Source organism: Rhyacophila brunnea, unplaced genomic scaffold (genome assembly GCF_057557595.1).
Source record: "Rhyacophila brunnea isolate RB1 unplaced genomic scaffold, BYU_Rbru_1.0 scaffold_3, whole genome shotgun sequence".
NCBI classification, from domain to species: Eukaryota; Metazoa; Arthropoda; class Insecta; order Trichoptera; family Rhyacophilidae; genus Rhyacophila; species Rhyacophila brunnea.
Window position 1 is genome coordinate 37,829,859 of NW_028232965.1, and position 21,292 is coordinate 37,851,150.

Sequence of the window (21,292 nt, forward strand, 5' to 3'; positions counted from 1 at the left end):
ATCAATAATCCTGTATAAGCTGAATCCAGGGAACACATAATTAATTGGAAAAGGGGTGTAGAGTAACAGGCAATCGATCTCGAGTGTGGAAGAATATGGGATAAACTTAAACACGTGTCAAGAATACGTCATTCTAAACTTGTCTTTAGTTTTGCCAACTGCTCTCGATTTATCCACTGACGCTCATTCAATACTGGTGTATTTGAAGGTTGCAACAGTGTGCGTTTCATTTTCGAAGGACACACACATTAAAAACCCTGCTTCAAAATGTAGTTTATTTATGGCCTATCTGAATTATATTTTATTATTCTGTTCTGTGGCTGAATCCATTGAGAAGATAATAAGTACAGATATTTTTTCGGACCTAAGTGAAATAAATAAATGGTTGAGCAATAGAGTATGAGGGTATATTAATTATATTAAATTCTACGATCTTTCACTTAATCTTAAAATTAAGGTGAGAAAGCCAAAAAGCTATCGAATAAAATATACAAACGTGTAAAATATAGTATTATTGATTGTGGCGATTTAAATCTATTGTAAAATGGAGTTTTACTATGTAGATGCTAATTGTGTACCCATAACAATGCCTTATACATTTTATTTTGATACAATAATGACCAAAAAACTTGAGGAATGGAAATACTGGAATGTACTTACTGCGAAAAGTCTTTATCATTAAAAAAAAAATTATCTACCTGTCTGTACCTTAATAGAAAAAATACTGTAAGTGTTATTTACAATGGTAAAAAGTGATTGGATTTTTTTTATAAGGGGCTATTTAACCGATAAATACTTAGTATATATTTCAAGGTTTTTTCCGAGTTGCATAATTCTTTTTGATTCATAATATTGGCATTTTTAATCTAACTGGTGAACCGTGGCGGCGCAGTTATAAAATGTACCCATTCAAATCTGTATTATAATGAATAGGTTTTTTCTTAATTTGGAATATCCATTATTTCCTAACTCACATTTTTGTTACAGATCGAAAAAAATGTTGCATTGTGCAAGATCAATCAAGGCCATTAGCTTTTATCAATCTCATTGTGTTTTTTTTTATTCTCACTTATTGCCGAACGTAATAACAAATCGGATACCTTAATTGAACTATCCACCTACATAGTTAGTCCGATATTGCATGCTATTATATTTTTTTGTTTAATTTAATTTATATAATATCCAGCGGCAAATAACTTTACTAATATGCGGTAATAAGGCGATATAAATCGCTACCGGTGATTCAATCATAATAATTATGTTTCTCAACATAATTTTTATACGATCACAAATAAAATATAACATTGCTTATAAATCGAAATCGTACAAGTTATGAATAGGTAGTAACTTAATAATAAGTATATGAGCAACATTGTAACATCACTATAGATAGACAATTGCATTTTACGCAAGACCACGAACAACTTGATTCTAAATTGCGAAAGTTACAGAGCTTTTGTAAAATATCCTAACGTAAATTAATATATGTAAGTAGGTACCTACCGTAATGTTCAATAACATACTTACCTACTTGATTATAACAGTATAATAAAATCGCTCAATTCAGAATAACTATTTCATTTGTTTTTCGTTGACTCTACGATCCGATGTTATTCACAGATTTTTTACGTTTTACGATAAATGGATTTTAAACACTTTCTCTATCTGTTCGGTCCATAGTCTTGGTCCAAAGACATATTGATAAACAAGATTTGAATTTACCAGACCCGCTATGCGAATCTATGAACCACGACTTCACCTGTGGACACATTACAACTCGACCATCGAGACACATTATTAAATGATATTGTAAAGTAGTCGAAATATAATATAATGTGGAATATGGATAATGTGTGAGAACTATGTAGCATTTGAAATGTGGTGGTGAAGAAAGAAAGTCGATAAATGAATTATAAAGAATTATAATTAATGAACGACAGGTATTGACAATTTGGGGAGACTCATTTATCGTCGGCGGAAAATTGAGGGTCTACGCGGAAGAGGGAAGTCCCTTTACTCGATTGTCCAAATAGGTGAAAAACGCTACCGGCCTCTCGATATCTCTAGCTATGGAGACTATGCAGGAATCGGCGGAGAATTGAAATATGTAGGGAGATTTTTAATTTAGTCACGATACTTCATACTAGTAATAAACATGGAAATGAAGAATATGCGTACACAAAAATATTTGCAATAATACTAAGTTTTCAAAAAGTATCGATGATTCGTTGATTATGATACCCTTTAGGGGTCGTCCGTAAATGTCGTCGTACGACTTTCTATATTATCCTCCACTCCAAATGGTCACACTTTAACACAAAATGTTTTACCCCCTGATTAAATTAGTCATATTTTTGTACTCTAAGTACCTACTAAGTGATGTTTTATATAATACTAGTACTTATAATGTTGTCACGTAATGTTCTAAATTAAATCAAAAAATAATTTAGAAACTATGTGGAATAAGTAGATAGATACATATTACATATTGTGATTTATTTTAATTTATATAATGTTCTATTTTTAAAAACGATATATTTTTTAGGTTTTTGATGTCACATTGTTTACAGCACAAATGACACCGGGCCCTTTTTACTAATTAGTAATTATCATATGTATATCAGACACCCTTCCACTTTTAGGGATAAGCGTTTTTTTATTTCACTCTTATGGTATTATTTTACTGATTTATGGATCAAACAATTTTTTTTCCAAGCTGAAATAATGCCATGGCGCTTATTTCAAAACTGCCTAAAATTAACATCGATCAATATTTTGTATGTTTATTAATTTTGTTCAGTTGAAAGTTGACTAGCAGATGGCCTTCATAAAACATTTTTTTGGCTTAGTATTATATTTCTGTTGGCATATTAGATCCTGTTATCGTCATTGCATTTTGCGCATTTTAATTTCAAATTGTTTCGTTCGTCTTTTCATTAATAATTGTAATATATTTAAATTACATATATATATATATAGATATTATACACCGCGTGGTGACATATTCACTTGCTGTGTGCTTGTATTCATGGAGAGTCATTGACTCCCTTAATATTTATTCCGGCTGGAGTTAGTATGTCGACCTCAGCAATCATAAATAGAGCAATCATTTGACTCAACTGGACGATAAATGCGTAGGATAGCAAAAGGGGAAACAATAATTGAAGCAAAAAATACTTCAAAGTCTTAGTATTTGTACGTACTAAGTACTTCGTAGGTACTACTTGCACAATTGAATAAATGGATTGTTTAGAACCGAAACTATCCATAATTCAATATTTGGAGCCAATTATGAATAACGTCGGATATGTTTTTAGTAATTAATTAAATATTTTTACGATATATAGGTAATATGTTAATCGACTGTAAAAGAGTTAATTTGAAAATTTGTAGAATATGTACCTACTTGAAAGTACCTACATAAAGTTTTTAATTGATAATAAGCTAATTGAATTATTGTGGATAATCCTACTATTCATTGTATCGTAATCATAATATACCGGAGTCGATCCACTCTCCTCGGTACCTAGTTCTTTGCCTACCAAACCTTATGAGCTCGTCTATCCAGCGGGTTTAAGGGTGCCTCTTGGGTACCACTGTAAGACTGCATTTGTTCAGCTGTTGTCCACTTGCCGAGCAACATGTTCACCCCATTGCTCTTTCATCTGCTTATCGATTTCTATCATATCGTGTACTCTTGTCAGCTTCCTTGTCAATTGGTTTATTTTGTGATATTTACGCGTTATGCCCAACATGCACCTTTCGCTACTCATTGATTATTTACAACTCAAATAATACATTTGCATCCAATGTAGCAACTAGCAGCAACTATTTAACTTTATCTACTAGTAGTTATGTATATATATTTTGTTGTCGACTTACTGTACTAAATCTTAAAGTACGACTAAATTTTGCGCATTTCATTCATATGTGCTGTCGGGGTTCCTAGTTGTCCCAGCGTCCATTCGGCGACGCCAATTTGAAAGCCGTTTTTACGACATTCTTTCGCCGTAGTTTTAACTTGTTGTTCTAGAATGTTACAGAGTAGGTACTTATTACATAAATTTAACCTTACAATTTTTCCATGTAATGTAGAATTCGCGTTTTAAATTAACGTAAATATTATAAATTACTTAACACCGCTGTAGGCAGATCGTTAATATTTGAGTTATTATAGGTAGAATTAGGTAGTTACTCGTCAGAAGTAAATAATTAATTATGAGCGATATTTCAAATTGATCTATTGTTGGGTTACGTACATTTCGTCGATCATATAATTATTATAAATATAGATAACTAAAAAAATATTGTTTAGACAACCTTTGTGATATGGTTATGAAACAAAGTTATTTGTCAATTGAGTTGTTGAGTCACAAAACCGACGAAAAAAATACAGAAAATGGTTTTTCTTTCTTGACATATCTAGTATTTACTGACATAAAACGATGGAAATATCCTGTACTATATTATAAAAGCCATTAGTTGAAATTTGTTGCAATTAGATATGATACCTATAGCATTGTGGTCGATGTGAGTGGGCGCGAATCCCGAGAGACGCAGGTTCGATTAAAATGTATGTATGTTAAAAAAACTAGTTAATAAATTTTGAAAAAGAAGTTTTGAAAATGTCCAAATCGGGTTTAGCAAAATTTCCAGAGCGGGTTTTGCGATGACGACTCTAATTGATTTACGTTGACAGCTATTCTGGGCTATAAACCCATCTTCGACTGTAACTAAGAAACTGTTCTCTCACTTTTAAATTCGGTATATAGTTCCAAAAGGATCTATAATTATTAATTACGTTCCTAAGTTTCATATTACATTTAGTAACTAATAATAATACCTACCAAGTAACTTAATTCAATCCAGCTTTATACTGGTATACAGAATGTATATGTATGTACTGGGGTCAGTGTATCGCAAAGTTTCTGACATTTTTCACCCCTTTCGATTTTCGAATAATCTTTTTATCAGTGCCGAATATAACGTTGTCATAATATGAAACTCGACGCAAAATGAATTCGCAAATAGCTTCGTTTAAATGCCACAATCGAACATTTGCATCTTAATCGTACTTGCCAACCAATTTTAATTAAATCACATATTTTATTGTAAAATAATAGCCGATTTTATTAGTTTGAATATATTTTTTCATAATATAATCGAAAATGATATGAGAATAAATAAATTTATATGAATTTGCAAGCTTAATTACTATACTGAACATAAAGAAGTGAGAGTAAATTTCCATAATAGTAAAGTTATCGGCTATAAACTGGTATATTAATATTAATTATGACGTCATTTTGTATTCACCACATATAAACAATGCTTTACGACAGTGTTCTTCAACCTTTGCACATCCGTGGCTCGGCGAACACAGGAGAAATATTTCGCGGACCGGTAGATTCATTGGTGTTAAAAAAATCAGTATATTGGCAAAAATATCAGTAGATCTACTGAAATTTCAGTAGACTTGGCAACGCTGTCAGCAGCCAACATTTCATCTAGTGAAAAGCCCCCGAATCGTGTAGCGGTATAATCAGCTGAAAGCATGGTGAAAGCTTCCGCGGACCATCCGTTGAAGAACACTACTTTACGAAATGGGTTGCACTCACATCGTGTGCTCTATCAACTATGGGTAGGTATTTATTTAAAAAAAAAATGTTTGAGTTTATATAATGTTTATTGTCAATACTAAACATGAAACCCTAACTATACCACACTCCTTAGGATTTTCCCATTAAACATTCCCACCCCCTCTACTCAATCATTACTTGAAAATTTACTAAATATCTCTTTCTCACATTAAGTACCTATTTTTTTCCAACCACCATGATAATAATATAACATTACTTAAACTCATACGTCGGTATTCATAGTTGATTAAGCTCACCATCTGAGCGAAATACGTGGCGCTATGCTATCTTTATAATATGTGGTGAAAACCTACTAAATGATAAACTAATTAAAAATAATTTTAACCCTGTTAATGCAAAATCTCGTGAAAATGGTAAATGATTATTTGCTAGTTGGCAATATAACACTATTTTTTGTAACATAGCAACTGGATATGTTATATTACTGTGTTTTATGTTATCTTGTTTGTGAAGATCTCGCGTAGCGGACGTTAGATAACATTGCTATCATATTGTTACATAATGCATATAAATTAATTAGATATCACATTTCGCCTCTCAATTTTGGAATCTCTGCCTATGCAGTGTGGGCCGAAATTTCCCGAGTGGAACAAATTGAAGATTTCCGTCAACTCTCGTTCACAATGGCCCGCACAAAACGGCTCATGCCGAGATTGGTACACTTGTGCCAGACCGTATTACACGCGTTTATTTAGACACGGCTTGCGTGAGTCTTTATTATTCTAAACTGGAGTAAAATTTACTCAAATTATGATCAACAGTGGCACCTACTTAAGGCTATACTTCAGTTGAGGCATGGTCTAAAAAAATCGTGGCTAGGCGATGCGCGGATTGTGTAAATGACACGTGCCGAACGAAATGTAATTTGACATAAACCTACCTACATACGTAAAGTTTTTTAGTCATATTTACACTATTTAAGAATATTTTTATTCGACGCCATGACAAAACAAATCGATGTGCGGACACCTCGACTATCGGTCTCCGATTGGCGGCTAGTGAGAAATTTCGTCGCACCTACTGTTGAAAATTATTTGCCGTTTCACTGAAGTACGCTCTTAATCAATGTTATTTGCTTCTGTCACGATTTAGTTTTTTCTGAGGTATCGAATTGAAATATTCTGAAAGTATAATTAGTTTAATCATCAATAATTCAATCAATATAATAGTAGATATTGTTCTACCTTTACTTATTGTTACTAATTATGTATGATAGAGATAAATACACTGTGATCTGTACCTACCTTTCATTTTATAAGTATATTTTTTTACAATACATTTCATTCAAATTGATATACATTTGAATTGGTACCTACCTACTTAGGTACTCGAATATTTTTTACGTAGTAGGTAGGTAATATATACCTACTTACACCAAAAAGAAAAACCAATATTGTCTGTTAGAATATTTTCAACTTACATCCTTATGAATAGAATTTAAATCTTCAGTCATCGGCGATGATTTTGACTATTTTCCCCTTACCTGTCGCTGCTCTAGACAGAGACAGGGTGCTAAACTCAAACCAGTCTCTGAGATTCATGAGCCAAGATAATCCAATTATGCCAGGGCCTCGCGTAATTTAAATCTTCCTTTGAATGATCAGAGGGAGAAGTTGTTATCTCTCGGGACGCTGCATGATGTGAACAAAGAGTGCTAACGTTGTAAGTTTTACATACATCTCCAGGGCTCGAAATGGACCGGAACGCACCGGAGCGCCGTTCCGGGTTGTAAAATTGGCAACATTGTCGTTCCGTCTCATGGAAAAAAATATTTTACCATTTGAGCTAGAATGGCCATAATATAACAAAAAATCACACACTTAATTTTTATAAAACACATAAAATTAGGTAACTATGTTAATATTTTCATAAAATTACCGAGCGCTCCGGTTCGTAAAATTCTCCATTTCGAGTGCTGTACATCTCTGATTATTTCTTTGGTCTTTTTCATTCTCTATCTCTATATTCGATATGAAAATGTTTCCACGCATCTATTCTGTATAGTAAAAGCGAAAAAACCTAGCATCTTACCATTCTTGTTCTAATGATGAATACAAATATTAATACATTGCACTATCCTCAACAGCGCAAAAGCTGCCCTAGGTCCTTCTCGATTCTGCATTTCAGTTCGGTATTTAAATAAGTATTTAAGTAAGTTTGTAGTATTTATATATTTTTAGGTAACCGTGTAGCCGTTTAGTGCTTCTTTCTTTTATTAATTTAATCATTTGTCGACACTAAAAATGACAATTATTCGAGTTACCCCATCTCCACCTTTTCCATCGCCGCAATTTGTGTACGGCCGTCTTCTATGACGTAATGTACGTGTCTGAATGAAAAGATTTTAGTGCTACACTCCCTTACCCCGAGACGAAGTTTCACGGTACCGATGTACCAACCATGCACCTTGATGTTGCCTTCGTTTATCAGTGACATGAACCCGTGTATTAAAACTCTCAACAACACAGAATAACATCAGGAAGCTTCTTCATTACCTATGAATGACTGAATTTTTCTATCGGTTATCCACTTATCGAGTAACATGTAGGTAGGTATAACTAGCAAGTATTATTTCAATATCTATGACATCGGCTACTCTTGTCTGCTTTTTTAAATCCATACTACTTAATACTACAATTATTTGTTAGTTACCTATATTTCATTAATTTGTTAAAAAAATACGCGATGAGCTGTATTATTTTCATCTACAAATTATACATAATTGCTTACATAAGACAATCAAGGTTTATTTCTGTAGAATGGTAGTAAATCTTCGCTATCTTATCAGGTATAATGTTGATAGGAATTTAGTTTCCATGACAATGTGCGGAGTCAATGTCGCTACGCTGTGTGAAATCATTCAGCGCATCCAACAGGAACTTTAAAAGTAATCATGATTGTAATAATTTTCGGTTGCAGCGTCTTTGACGGAACTGATTATACCGAGACCCGTATATAACGCATCAGCTGTTCGCGTTAATGCCTGTTCATAATGTCAAATTATAATATCACAACATCTTTAAATTGGGCACGAGACAATACCTTAAATGCTAATGACTTTATAGAAGTTCAACAATAGTACCTATGTATAAGTATACCAATGCCGTGCGGTCCTTATATGCTGTAGGTGCGCAACATCCCCAGATATATTCGGGAAAATATGATGTAGTTGTACAATTTTACATAACTGTGCCTCTTCTTAATATTATATATTATATTGGTTGAGACTTTTATGGTATATTGTTATTATTACGTTACGTTATACAAAATATCACGTAAATATGTTAAACGTGCAGTAGAGTTCACACTCAAGAATAATACGACACACAGAACTACTTGCCAATAATTAATTAGTTAAAACCATAATTATTCAACAGCATCCTTATAAAGAAGTAATCGTAAGCCTCTGGTATATATGTTACACCGAATGTGCGAAATTGACTATTACATGAAATGGGCAAAATTTTGGCTAATTCATGTAATAGTCAAGCCTGTTGCCTTATTCATGAATTAGGTAATTTTTCTGCTGAGTACATGAATTCGCCACGGTATGGAATTCTTGAACTGTCAACATGACAGAAGAAAAAGTAAATTTAATACGGATGGTTTTATTAGTTATAATTGGACATAATATAATATTATTATTATTAGGTTAGGTTAGGTTAGGTTTTGTAATTCTGAATTAAAGTATTCAACTGAATGTCCATTTTGAGGTTAGCTATCAAGTGTCAACAAACTATCACAAACATTCAATCGACCATTGCACAATTGATACCCAAGCACGAATCAAATCGCGAAAATAATTTTCAATAAAATTCTTCCGTTTTCATATTATAGTTCTAGATTTTTTTTGCGCATGGTAAATGGACATGAACGTCATTCAAATCAATGACATTTGACACATTTGTTTAGTTTGATTAGTTGCAAAAAACACCACGGAGCGCGATCATCTATTTTGACCATAGATAATATAAATGTACATTTTGACCAATCCATGAGCATTTGATACATTTAGTTTAGTTGCAAAAAATACCACCGTAGCGCTACTATCTAATTTGTCCAAGACATGAAGTAGGCAGAAAAATTACTGCCGATTTCACGCACTCCAGATATTTTGTCTAATTCATGAATAAGGCAACGGGCTTGCATTTTTCATGATTTAGGCAAAATTTTGCCCATTTTATGTAATATTCAATTTCGCACATTCGGCGTAACATATACTCACTTAATAGTTAATAATTCTGGACCGAGAGGTAAGCGAAAAGAGCAATTAAGTGGTTGAGGCAAAAAACGAATCCATCAATCGCATTTTAAGCGCATGCGTATTATCTTATTATTACGTTAGCCACCTACTATAACAGGTTACATAACGTTTCCGTTTTTTCTTCGACCGGAAAAGTTGTGATCTACACTTAAGTAACTAAATTAATTAAAATATCAGAAAAATACAGATAACACATTTATCGTCGTATTAGATAAAATGACAATACGAGGGTGGGTCAATAATTCCTTAGAAAAAAGCATTAAAACAGTTTTTATTTTTGTATTTTTTTTTTATTTCTCAACATAATCTCCTTGGAGCTCAATACACTTGGTTAGACGTTTCTCAATTTTTTTTAAACCGTCAGAAAAATAAGTTTTCGGAAGGTCCTCAAAATAAGCATTTGTCCGATCGATGACTTCTTCATTTGAAAAAAAACGTTGTCCACTTAACCATTTTTTTAAGTTTGGGAAAAAGAAAAAGTCACTGGGGGCTAAATCTGGCAAATACGGTGGGTGGTCGACCAATTCGAACTTCAATTCTTCAATTTTAGCTATTGATCGTAAACATGTGTGAACACGGGCATTGTCCTGATGAAAGAGGATTTTTTTTCTGTTTAAATGAGGCCATTTTTCTTCAATTTCGTTTTTTAGCTGGTCCAATAAAGATGCATAATAATCCCCTGTTATTGTTTTTCCTTTTTCCAAATAGTCAACGAAAATAATTTCACGTGCATCCCAAAATACAGTAGCCATAACCTTACCAGCTGATTTTACGGTTTTCGCCTTCTTTGGACATGGTTTGTCTTCGCAATCCACTGCTTTGACTGTTCTTTCGTCTCGGGAGTATAGTGGTGTATCCATGTTTCATCTACAGTCACAAAGCGACGAAAAAATTCATCCGGATTGCGTTGCATGAGCGACAACAGGGCTTTAGAGGCCACCACCCTATTGCGTTTATTGTCGACTGTGAGCAAACGCGGCACCCATCTTGCAGAAATATTTTTCATGCCCAATTTGTCATGTAAAATAGAAATGACGCTACCTTTTGAGATCCCTGTAACCTCAATTATCTCACTCAACTTTAATCTTCGGTCACTTAACACCATATCGTGGATTTTATTGATCATTTCTGGTGTAGTCACCTCTACAGGACGTCCTGAGCGTGGTTCATCCTTTGTTGATGTACGACCACGTTTAAATTCATTTAACCAGTTATAAATAGTTGCAAGTGAAGGAGCAGATATGCCGTGAACTAAATCCAACTCATTTTTTATTTCCTTTGCTGTTAACCCTTTTATATTAAAATGTTTAATAACAGCTCTAAACTCAATTTTCTCCATTTTCCATTTTTCCATTTTCCACATTTTTTTTTTAAATGCACGAAAAACACACAACAACCCGACCAATCTGATTGAAACTTCGCAGCATACTGAATCGGTAGTGCCGCTGCATGAAAACAAACCGCTTACAGTACTAGTCGCGCCACTTGTCGGCTTTTCTAAGGACTTATTGACCCACCCTCGTATTAGGAATTTCCTCATACATTTTACGATTACATTTTTACTTCGCGGAGGTCTATTCTGTCCCCATAAGCAAAAAAGCAGCTACGATATTTGCCAGTCACATTTTGTGATAATGAAACATTCACGTTTTTTCAACTTTTCTTCAGCATTTTTCAATAATGTGGATGAAACTTCTGATTTATGGTATAAGCGAAAACCAGTATATTTTCAATCGATGCTGTGTTTTTGCTTAGGAATCTCGTTATACTGTCTTCTTGTTTAGAATAACTACCGTTTTCGTGAAAAAAAACGAAAAACAATAAGTCGATTTTTTACTGAAATAAATTTTATACTGCTTTTGACTTCATGTCAAATGGTTCAGAGATTTACGTAGAGCATTATTTATGTACACTAACTCAATACCTATGTGATTTTTGTCGCAAAGCTGCCTTTTTCTTTCAATATTATGTTTCGTCCTAGGTTAAGAAGTGTCTTGTTCAATAGTAGCAAAACAAAATAATTAATTTTTATTACGAGCCATGCCCTTGATTTTTCGTACAACGTCGTTTTCACATTATTCATCACGTATTCACATTAAATTTCATCACGTAAATTCTCATCAATGCTCAAATACACGATTAAATTACACAAATACTCTAAACGTTAGGGATAGGTACTTATATACACCGAGATTTGAGATAAAGGGTTCGGAAAATTTATTCAAGGTACCTAGTTGGCCAATTTAATAAATATTTAATCCACTTTTAAATAATAGTAATAATAAAATAAACTATTGGTTCTACAATTCGGCGTAGATCTCAGTCGTCTCCCGAAAAGGTTTCATAACAGATCTGAACGTTAAAAGAAAAAAAACGACATGTTGATTTTCCAGCTACGGAATTCGAACTTGCTGTTTCTAGCTTCATAAGCTAAAATTCTACCACTCGACTAACGCGAGCAGTTTGATGTAATATAATTAAAAACTCTTAAATCTTCTTGTTGTGTTGAATACCTGGCAAAAAATAGGACGCCTCCACCAAAAGTAGACGTATATAATAAATCTTCTAAATATTAAAAGGCCGACCTAATAGTCGGGTTAACATTAATTAATGTATTACCACTTCAAAACAATCATAATTTTCTACAAACAATTTACCATATTGCATTCGAAGAATGAGCAAGAACTAGCACTACAAGCGAAATACACAGCTTCGAAAATTATATTACGACGGACCATATGTCTGGGAATGCTCCGAAATGTCTACGGAAGAAAGGGAAGAGCTGCTGAAGTTTGCCCGACCTGGTCGCCACAATGGCCGATTTATTACAATTACTTGAAAGTCTTTTCACTTTGATTATTCGACAGTTTTATATTTTATCATTTATTTGTTGTCTGTTCTCAGTGCTCCTCTCTGTCACGTGCACACTTAGTTCAAAGTATTTTAAACTCAGTTAGATCACACTTGAGTGCGTGGTGACCTCAGTCTTGGATAACTGCTCCTGAAATATTCCCAGTCATAAAAAAAATGCTGATGAATAAAAAACGCATGGTCCTTAAATAAGCCCGATTAAGATCATGGTGTGGTTTGGTAGGGCCATTAACTTTAATGTTGAACTAATTAAATAGCGTTTCATTCAATATATTGGTCTGCTTTTCTCTTTTGTAACAATTCTACAAACTATTGTCGTAAGTAAGCTTAGTTTTGAGCATGAGTAGATCATAATAATACCCGTGTCGCATAATATCTATTTACGATAGCAAACATGTCATCATCATTATCTATTTCTTTTACTATAAAAAAATGTTTCTCATTCAACCAGACGTCGGCTAAATTTTAAATTACATAGGTACAATGTACCTATTATTATTTTGACTTTTTTTCGAATAAATGACAGCAACAAATGAAAGTGGCTCGACTTCTCGTTTCCTGCCACAAAAAATACTACGTTTCTACCAAATGATAGCTTATATAAAATATTTAAGTAACGACAAAATAAAACTATACTGAATTCAATTCATAACAGCATAATACCGGCTTAGCGATGGAAAATACAACTTAATTTCTGCTACTTATCGATATAACAAGTACTGTTAATAATGATTCTTTAAAAGTAAACTGCCCAGAAATAATCTCTAATCTAACACAGACTCTTTTATTTTCCTTCAGTCTGAAGCATTCTCCCATTACCCCAGGGTTGGGTTGTGGCATGGGCTTTTACGGCTACAGTCCAGGGGCCTCCGTATATAGGGGCCATATCATATTTTATTTCCCCCCGTTGGTTGAGAACATAATATATAGAATTTAAATTATCCGTCAATGAATGTCTGGATTTCGAAGAATTTTGGCAAAATACGAGATAAAAGTAAAAGTGTCCTTGGATACGACGAATACATCATTTCGTTAAAATTTTAGGACCATAGTACATACTCGTACTTGCACAAAGTTACAGTTAAAACCGATATTTTAATTAAATATAAAACATATATAAATTTGTGTCCTGGGTCCCGAGGTCACATGTTGCTTCTCAATGTATATTTTAAACCCAGAGTATGGGTCTTTAAGACTTTCTTTCTCAACCCTATTTGTTTTTATAGTTACCCAACAAAAATGAAAAAAAAAATGGAATTGCTTCAAATAAAAAAAATCACATGGGCAATACTATTTTTAATTTAACTTTCGTAAGTAAATAATGTAATGTATATTATTATGTTACATATTGTACAACTCGGAAGAAAATTAGTGCGTTCATTGTGCTTGATGTGAACTGCAAAGAGTTTTTATATGACGTACTAATTTGGTCAATTTTAATCTCCACCGTTTGTGATATCAAAACGATTTCTTTTGTTCAATAATAAATCATTTACAGTGCTTAAGCCGCATTCAACTAAATATGATGATGGGAATGGCAACAGTAATTTTCTTCCTAAATTTGTCATAATTGAGTCTTTTGTTTCTGTCTTCACACAAAACCATGCCATTGTATTTTTTATGTTGAATAGTGTTTTACAAAGTTGATAATGTTGCAATCCTAAGAGTTCCTCTTGGTAATGCATGGTCACATCAGTTATATCTAGCAACATCGGTTGAGTAATCCAAGGTGGGAAAGCAATTTCTTTAAAATCTGAAAATTTGTCATTTAAGTCACTTGCCATTTTACCCAAGTGATCCACAATGACAAGAACAGCTGACGCAGTCATCTCACACTTATTTAGACAACAAAATTACTCAAATGTTTTGTCTCAAATTAGAAAAAAAAATAGTCAAATTAGACTCCTAAAACTTGTACAAATAAACCTCCCTATCGAACATGGTGATATAAATAAAATCACAAATTAAAACTATAACACAATTAAAAAAAAATCTTTGTCATCTTCTAAAAAGCTTATTAAGGGAGGACATGCTCAGCGTACGTCAAAATGGAGCTTTTATGCTATTTTCAAAGCATGATCCTGGATATTCCTTAAACGTTGTAGATAATCTATTTACATACTTTTGAAGCTTTATTATATAGTGAAATATTTATTGTAAATATTTTACTATAATAATTTCGACATAAATTTTACTAATGGTTTTATAAATGCTTTTAAAAATTAATAAATATAAAAAATCTTAACCTTACTTCACATGGACGTACTGAAATATGACTATATTCTAAAACATAAGAGCGAAAGGTTTAAAAGAATACTATTTTATGTAATAAAAATACTTGTACTATGCAGTCATCAAATGTTTAAAATAAATATAAAAGATAATAAGGCTTCAAAATTATGTAAATAGATTATCTACAACGTTTGAGGAATGTCCAGGATTATGCTTTGAAAATAGCATAAAAACTCCATTTTGACGTACGCTGAGCATGTGGGCCGTTAAATTACATTCTAATGATAAAATTAACCATGAGATATTACACGATAATTAGAGGAGACTACGCATATTTTAAGTTTTTTGAAATTGTAAATTTGTCTTTAAATTAAAAATATAGTTATTTTTCCTTTCAATGTTTTTAGATACGTATTGATTAGTCAGTAAATTTTATTATAATTATCACATATTATAATATATTCAGCAGTGCATTTCGCTTTAATGACTATTCCCATATAAACTATTATGTAGTGAAAATGGTAGTACCTAACGAGTAGTCAATTGATCATAATCAATATTATATAAACGTCTGATAGAATAGATTGATTTCTATATTGGCCCATCCTTCTAGTATCTTATTATCGTGTTCTATATAATAATTTATAATTACAGATTAATCCAATACTAGAAGTATGTCAGTAGTACTCGAAGCGGTCTTCCGCTTTGTTGATTAGTTCCGACCACATTTTTTTTGTTCGCGTACAGCTCGACGTCTGCCGCATCAATACCACACCCACGCAGCTGGAAAATAATCACTTTTAATGCATAGTTACAAAGCGAATTTATCTCTTACCATATCCGTGACACCCTGTCATCACGATTTGTCTAAGATGTACTTTATAATGGTTTTTCTGTTTTTCCATCATGGGCTTTTGGTCAGTTCTTGTGTATGAAGTGGGTGTTTTTTTATGTTATCGTGTCTTTGTAATTACAGATTTCCTTGAAATATTAACTATGCGATAACTAAGATTTTTTATGTTACTCTGGGCCTACGAGTAGGTTTTTAATTTGAAAAGTTAGTCAGAGGCTTCTTATCCTTTGACTATCAAAATGTTATAAAGCGAGGGGATTAGGCTAGAGCCATTTTTTGGTAGTTATCCTTAATAACTATCTTAGAATTTGGGAGCATAAGTTGTTTGTTCTTACAAGGTTCAAGACTTACCTGCCATTGGTAATACCAATTGGGAAGACAATTAGTGTGTATAATAAAATCACTTCAGATATTGATATATTCCACTTGCGTGAGAATGAATTTAGATGAGGTTGTTTTATAATTTTAAAATTTGGTGTAAGTACTTAAGCTAACACTTGTCTTTTTTGTCATGTTGTGAACATTTAAGGCTTAATTTTTTATAAAATACAATGAACAGATACTCATCAATCATCACAATGTATCACAAAACGTGAAATTCTAAACAAATATCTTATTCTTTGTTCATTTTTCTCTTCACAGAGGGTCGGGTGGAGGTGTCCCGCGAGAGCAAGTACCTCAGCACGATGGCGCCGCGGAAGGTGTTCGGCGAGCTGGCCATCCTCTACAACTGCAAGAGGACGGCCACCATCAAGGCCGCCACCGACTGCCGGCTTTGGGCCATCGAGCGGCAGTGCTTCCAGACCATCATGATGAGGACCGGACTTATTCGGCAGGCCGAATACACAGACTTCCTCAAGAGGTTGGTGATCCATTATTTAGTAATGAAACATTCTGGTTCTCGGCGGAGTTAGGCCTTAGTTACGACATTATAATATTATATGGTTTCGATATTACTTTACAGCTCGTATATAAATTAGATTCTTCATTTTACGCAATTATGTTTTGACAAGGTTTATCGGCTATATTCAGTACATTTAAGGCTATACCTCAGCTGAGGCATGGTCTAAAAAGATCGCAACTATGCGACGCGCGGATTGTGCAAATAACGCGTGCCGAACGATGTCTACATAATTTGTCATAAAAATTCAACATGCGTCCATTTAGTGTTTTGTTTATTGTTATATTAGTATGTAATAATAATAATATATTCATTAACATGTTTTCTTTTTCGAGTACATGCATAACGTTTTTAGTCATCTTTACACGATATAAGAATATATTCCTCCGACGCCATCACAAAACAACTTGACGTGCTCACACCTTGACTGCCGCTCGCCGATTGGCGACAAGTGCGAAATTTCGTCCCACCTATTGTTGAAAATTATTTGCCGTTTTACTTACGTATGCTCTTAATTTTCGTAGATACTAATCATCAGCTAGGTATCAACTTAAAGAACGGTTGTAATAATTATATAACATAGCGGCCTATCAAGGGGTGGGCGAACGGGACAGCCAGCCACCCTTGGCGCAATACTAATAATTGTCGTACGTCGACAGCTAGTGATCATTAATTATTACGTATCTATTTGAAATCACCGATCAACTAAAAAAAAATCAATGAATATTAATAAATAAACGTGTAAACATTTTGACATTCAAAAATATTAAAAAGAAGCCGTCCATAGTAACACAGGTGTCACTACGCGCATTAGACCAATGCTTGTCAAACTGGGGGTTATTGGTAACTGAAAACAGGAAAACTTAATGTTTTTTTTAGTATAAGTATAAGTATGCGTAGGTACCTACAAGTTTTGTATTGTTGTACTACCTCAGGCGCTTAAACATCTCTCTACATTCCTGAGATAAAACTCTTCAAAGTCACAACTTTGTACAATTTTGTCTTAGTATAAAAAAACTAGTTATGTATATTTATTATTAAGTACAGGAAAAATTCAATCAATAAAAACAAGTATTAAATACGTTTAACATAATATATTCGGTAAAAGCGTCTCATTGTTCAATAAAAGTGTTATTATGGTCATTTTGGATGAATTAAAAGAATACAAATGACAAAAAAATCCCTGTATTTCTGCATACAATGAAACCGTTTGTTGACACGAGCTATTGTAAATTTAGCCGTTCCAAGGTCAGCGGGTTGATTGTTCCATGAACTCCAAATACACTAAAGCCAAATGCAATTAGCGACGGTGCTCATCCTGCGACACGATGTGACGTGACGCCGACAGGTGTTTTCGATTTTACGCTCTACCTGAAATTCGCGCGATTGATTGTCATTTTTGTTGTGAGGCACACCTTTTGTTTTGCACGATTATGGTTTTTGTTGGTGTATTTATTTATCAATTATTGCGGTTTCCCACAGCTGTGTAGATAATAATATTCGGAGAGTCATAATCGAATGTAACTAAAATAATGTGAAAATAAGTAGGTATGTGATTGATTCGATTGAGCATGCTTTCGCTCTTATTCCGTGGACGTAATGACGTAAAGACAGGACATAATATCGTCACTGTTCTGGCAGAAGACACTAATTCGAAAAAATGACATATTGAGTTAGTTATACCAAAATGTTCCTTATTTCTAACTTTACCGTCAGGAAACCGTCTTAATAAAAAAAATCTTTATTTTAAAGTCATCCTTTTTACGATTACTTAATAAACTCACATGATAGACCATTTCGAACATTTTAACAACTTCAAAGTCAAATTACTCAAAACTAGTATTCTCCAGTTAGTGTGTTCTGCCAGAACAGAGACGATATTATGTACTTATATTTTTGTTTTACATTAATTATCTACCATGCACGCTACCTTTCAAAGCAATATTGTAAACTTGACTATATGTCGAATTACTTTTAATTTGATTAAAACATTTATAATAACATATTAAAATCTATCATACCTCGGCTTATCACTGCTTATATTTATCATGTAGTAATAGTTGTAATTATATTTTCTAATACATTTAAATGAAGATTTAAATCAATTCTAAATAAAAATGGATGTGTACATATTATTATAATATGTAGAGATAATAACAATGGATTTCCACTGACAGTTCAAAGTGATGATGATGACATTAATACAATTTTATCTCACATGATTCTTATTGTGAGGGATAAATTATTAGACAATACTTAAATATCAATAATGACCGCTTCCAATTGCATCGTGTTAAAGTGATAATAAACAAATGACATCTAATACATTAGACAGCCAGCTATGAAATATATTTACCATGGCAGTCTATTAGGTCAATCGTTGCGTAGGTAACGTATTAAAAGGTCTTATGCAACGTTGCATTTCGAAAGAAAGTTGCTAAAAAGTATGGAGTTGAGTAGAAAATACGATTTTTAACACGATATATCTCTGAATATGTCAATATCTTTAAAAATATGTTCGACTCCATCGAAATTCTCGCAGGTATTTATAAATTTAAGTAAACGTGTCAGGTAATCAACAAAGGTGGCGTTTACGCGAGCAATCTGCATGTTCTTTAAATTCTGCTACGATAATAACAATAAGAATTACGTGAGTAGTACCTACCTAACTACCTAATCTAAAAAAAACTTACAACCTTGTGATATTGAAAGATCGAAAATTTGAAAATTAGTCGTATTATTATGTTTAGTGGGTAGGTACCTATCTAAAATTAGTTAGAATTATTTTCGTAGCATAATGTCATATTATGTATATATTGTATGCCAACAAATAATGTTTGTAATACAAATTAATATTACAAACATCAATATTAGATAGATTGTTTATGAAATAGGCACTTATATCGAACGTGCGCTTATAATTTCAGATTAGATATTATATACTGCCATGCTATACTATACACATCAAACACATAGGTATAGTCAGCGCTCGAAATGGAAAAATTTACGAACCGGAGCGCTCGTCAAGTTTTCTGAAAATATTTACATAGTCATCAAATCGTATGTGTATTTTATAAAAATAAGTGTGTCAGATTTTCTATTCTATGGCATATCTAGCTAAGATGGTCAACATATTTTTCCACGAGACGGAGCGATAATTTTACAAATTTCACGTGCCGGAACGGCGCTCCGGTGCGTTCCGTTCCATTTCGAGCCCCGCATAGTTCAATATAAATATGATTGGATATTATGTACCGTAGCAAACAATTTAAAGGCAGTATGCATGAATATACCAAATCAAAATAAATTATCGTGGACTTTTGAATCAAAACGCATGACTGGTCATATCATGTATTATAAAATATATTAGTTATTGTGCACAGTATGTAGTACCTCAACCCGTAAATAACAATTTCCTTCTGTCTAGACTTTAGACAGACAGATGTTTGAAGGCTCGAGTGAATATATTATTTCAAGCAGTTTTAAAATCATCTGACGGTTTGACAGTTAATTTCAAGGAAGTCTTTTTTTCAGTGGGTTAAAAAAAGATTAATGATATTATCTATTATTTAAAATATATATACTTAGCTACGTTTATATTATAATACAAATGAACTGGTGGCGAAGACTCCATACTAAGCAATTATTTAAACCCTACCTTCGTAAGAAATATAAAGACATAAAATAAATAACCTAAAGACATTTATAAGGAAAAAATACCAACCGCGAACAGATATTAATATGTTTATCTATTAACCAGCAGCGCCATACATCTCTAATAGGAGTCATATTATATTTATAGATATTTGTATCTAAGTTATAAACAAAGGCTTGCTATAATCCAAAGTTTTTTCTTGTGTGATTTAATGGTGTTTGTCCTTGAGACCTGACTTACTGTCTTCTTCAATATATTAAATGGGCGTGGTTCAGACGGTAAAGCCTATATTAGACCAGACAAGCTCTGGCTGGCTTAGCGGACAGAAAATGCAGCTAGCGCAGTGGGTGTGTGCTGTGGGGGCCATGATTAAAATACTACCTTCATGTTGAACTCCCTTTAAATTTGGCTTCATTTTTCTCACAATGAATATTCCAATTAATCCACGATCATAATACTTTTTTTATTATATGTAATATTTTAAACGTATTTTTATTTTTAATGTAATATTCTAAAATAACATAGATTAAATAAATGATCAGTAACGATGGGAAGGAAATCTTTGCACAATAATAAATAATGTAAGTATACATATCGCATTGGTGTTTAAGTGTTGCTACATTCTCTAATATTATAGTATTTTTAAGTAATGGCCGAAGAGATCCATAGTGAATTTTGTACATAAATATACATTACCTGTACTTGATTATTATTTTAATGAGAACCGAACAAAGCTTTTCCCAGTAGGTACATTGCAATTAATGCTTCCCATGGTTGTATTATAATAACCGTTGCTAAATAAATTGTGTGTTCTCCGTTATTTTTTAGATTTTTGTTCGCGAGGTCATGTCTCTGC

The 21,292-nt window shown here is 32.9% G+C and overlaps 1 protein-coding gene across 3 annotated transcripts in view; it reads left to right on the forward strand.

Moving 5' to 3' along the window:
* The window catches only part of for (cGMP-dependent protein kinase for), a 386,069-nt gene that overhangs the window by 329,110 nt on the left and 35,667 nt on the right, over positions 1-21,292 (forward strand). For all 3 annotated transcript variants that reach the window (XM_085953298.1, XM_085953299.1, XM_085953297.1), the window contains one exon: positions 16,523-16,742. In XM_085953298.1, coding sequence (XP_085809424.1) covers positions 16,523-16,742 — 220 coding nt within the window. The remainder of the gene's footprint in view (positions 1-16,522; positions 16,743-21,292) is intronic.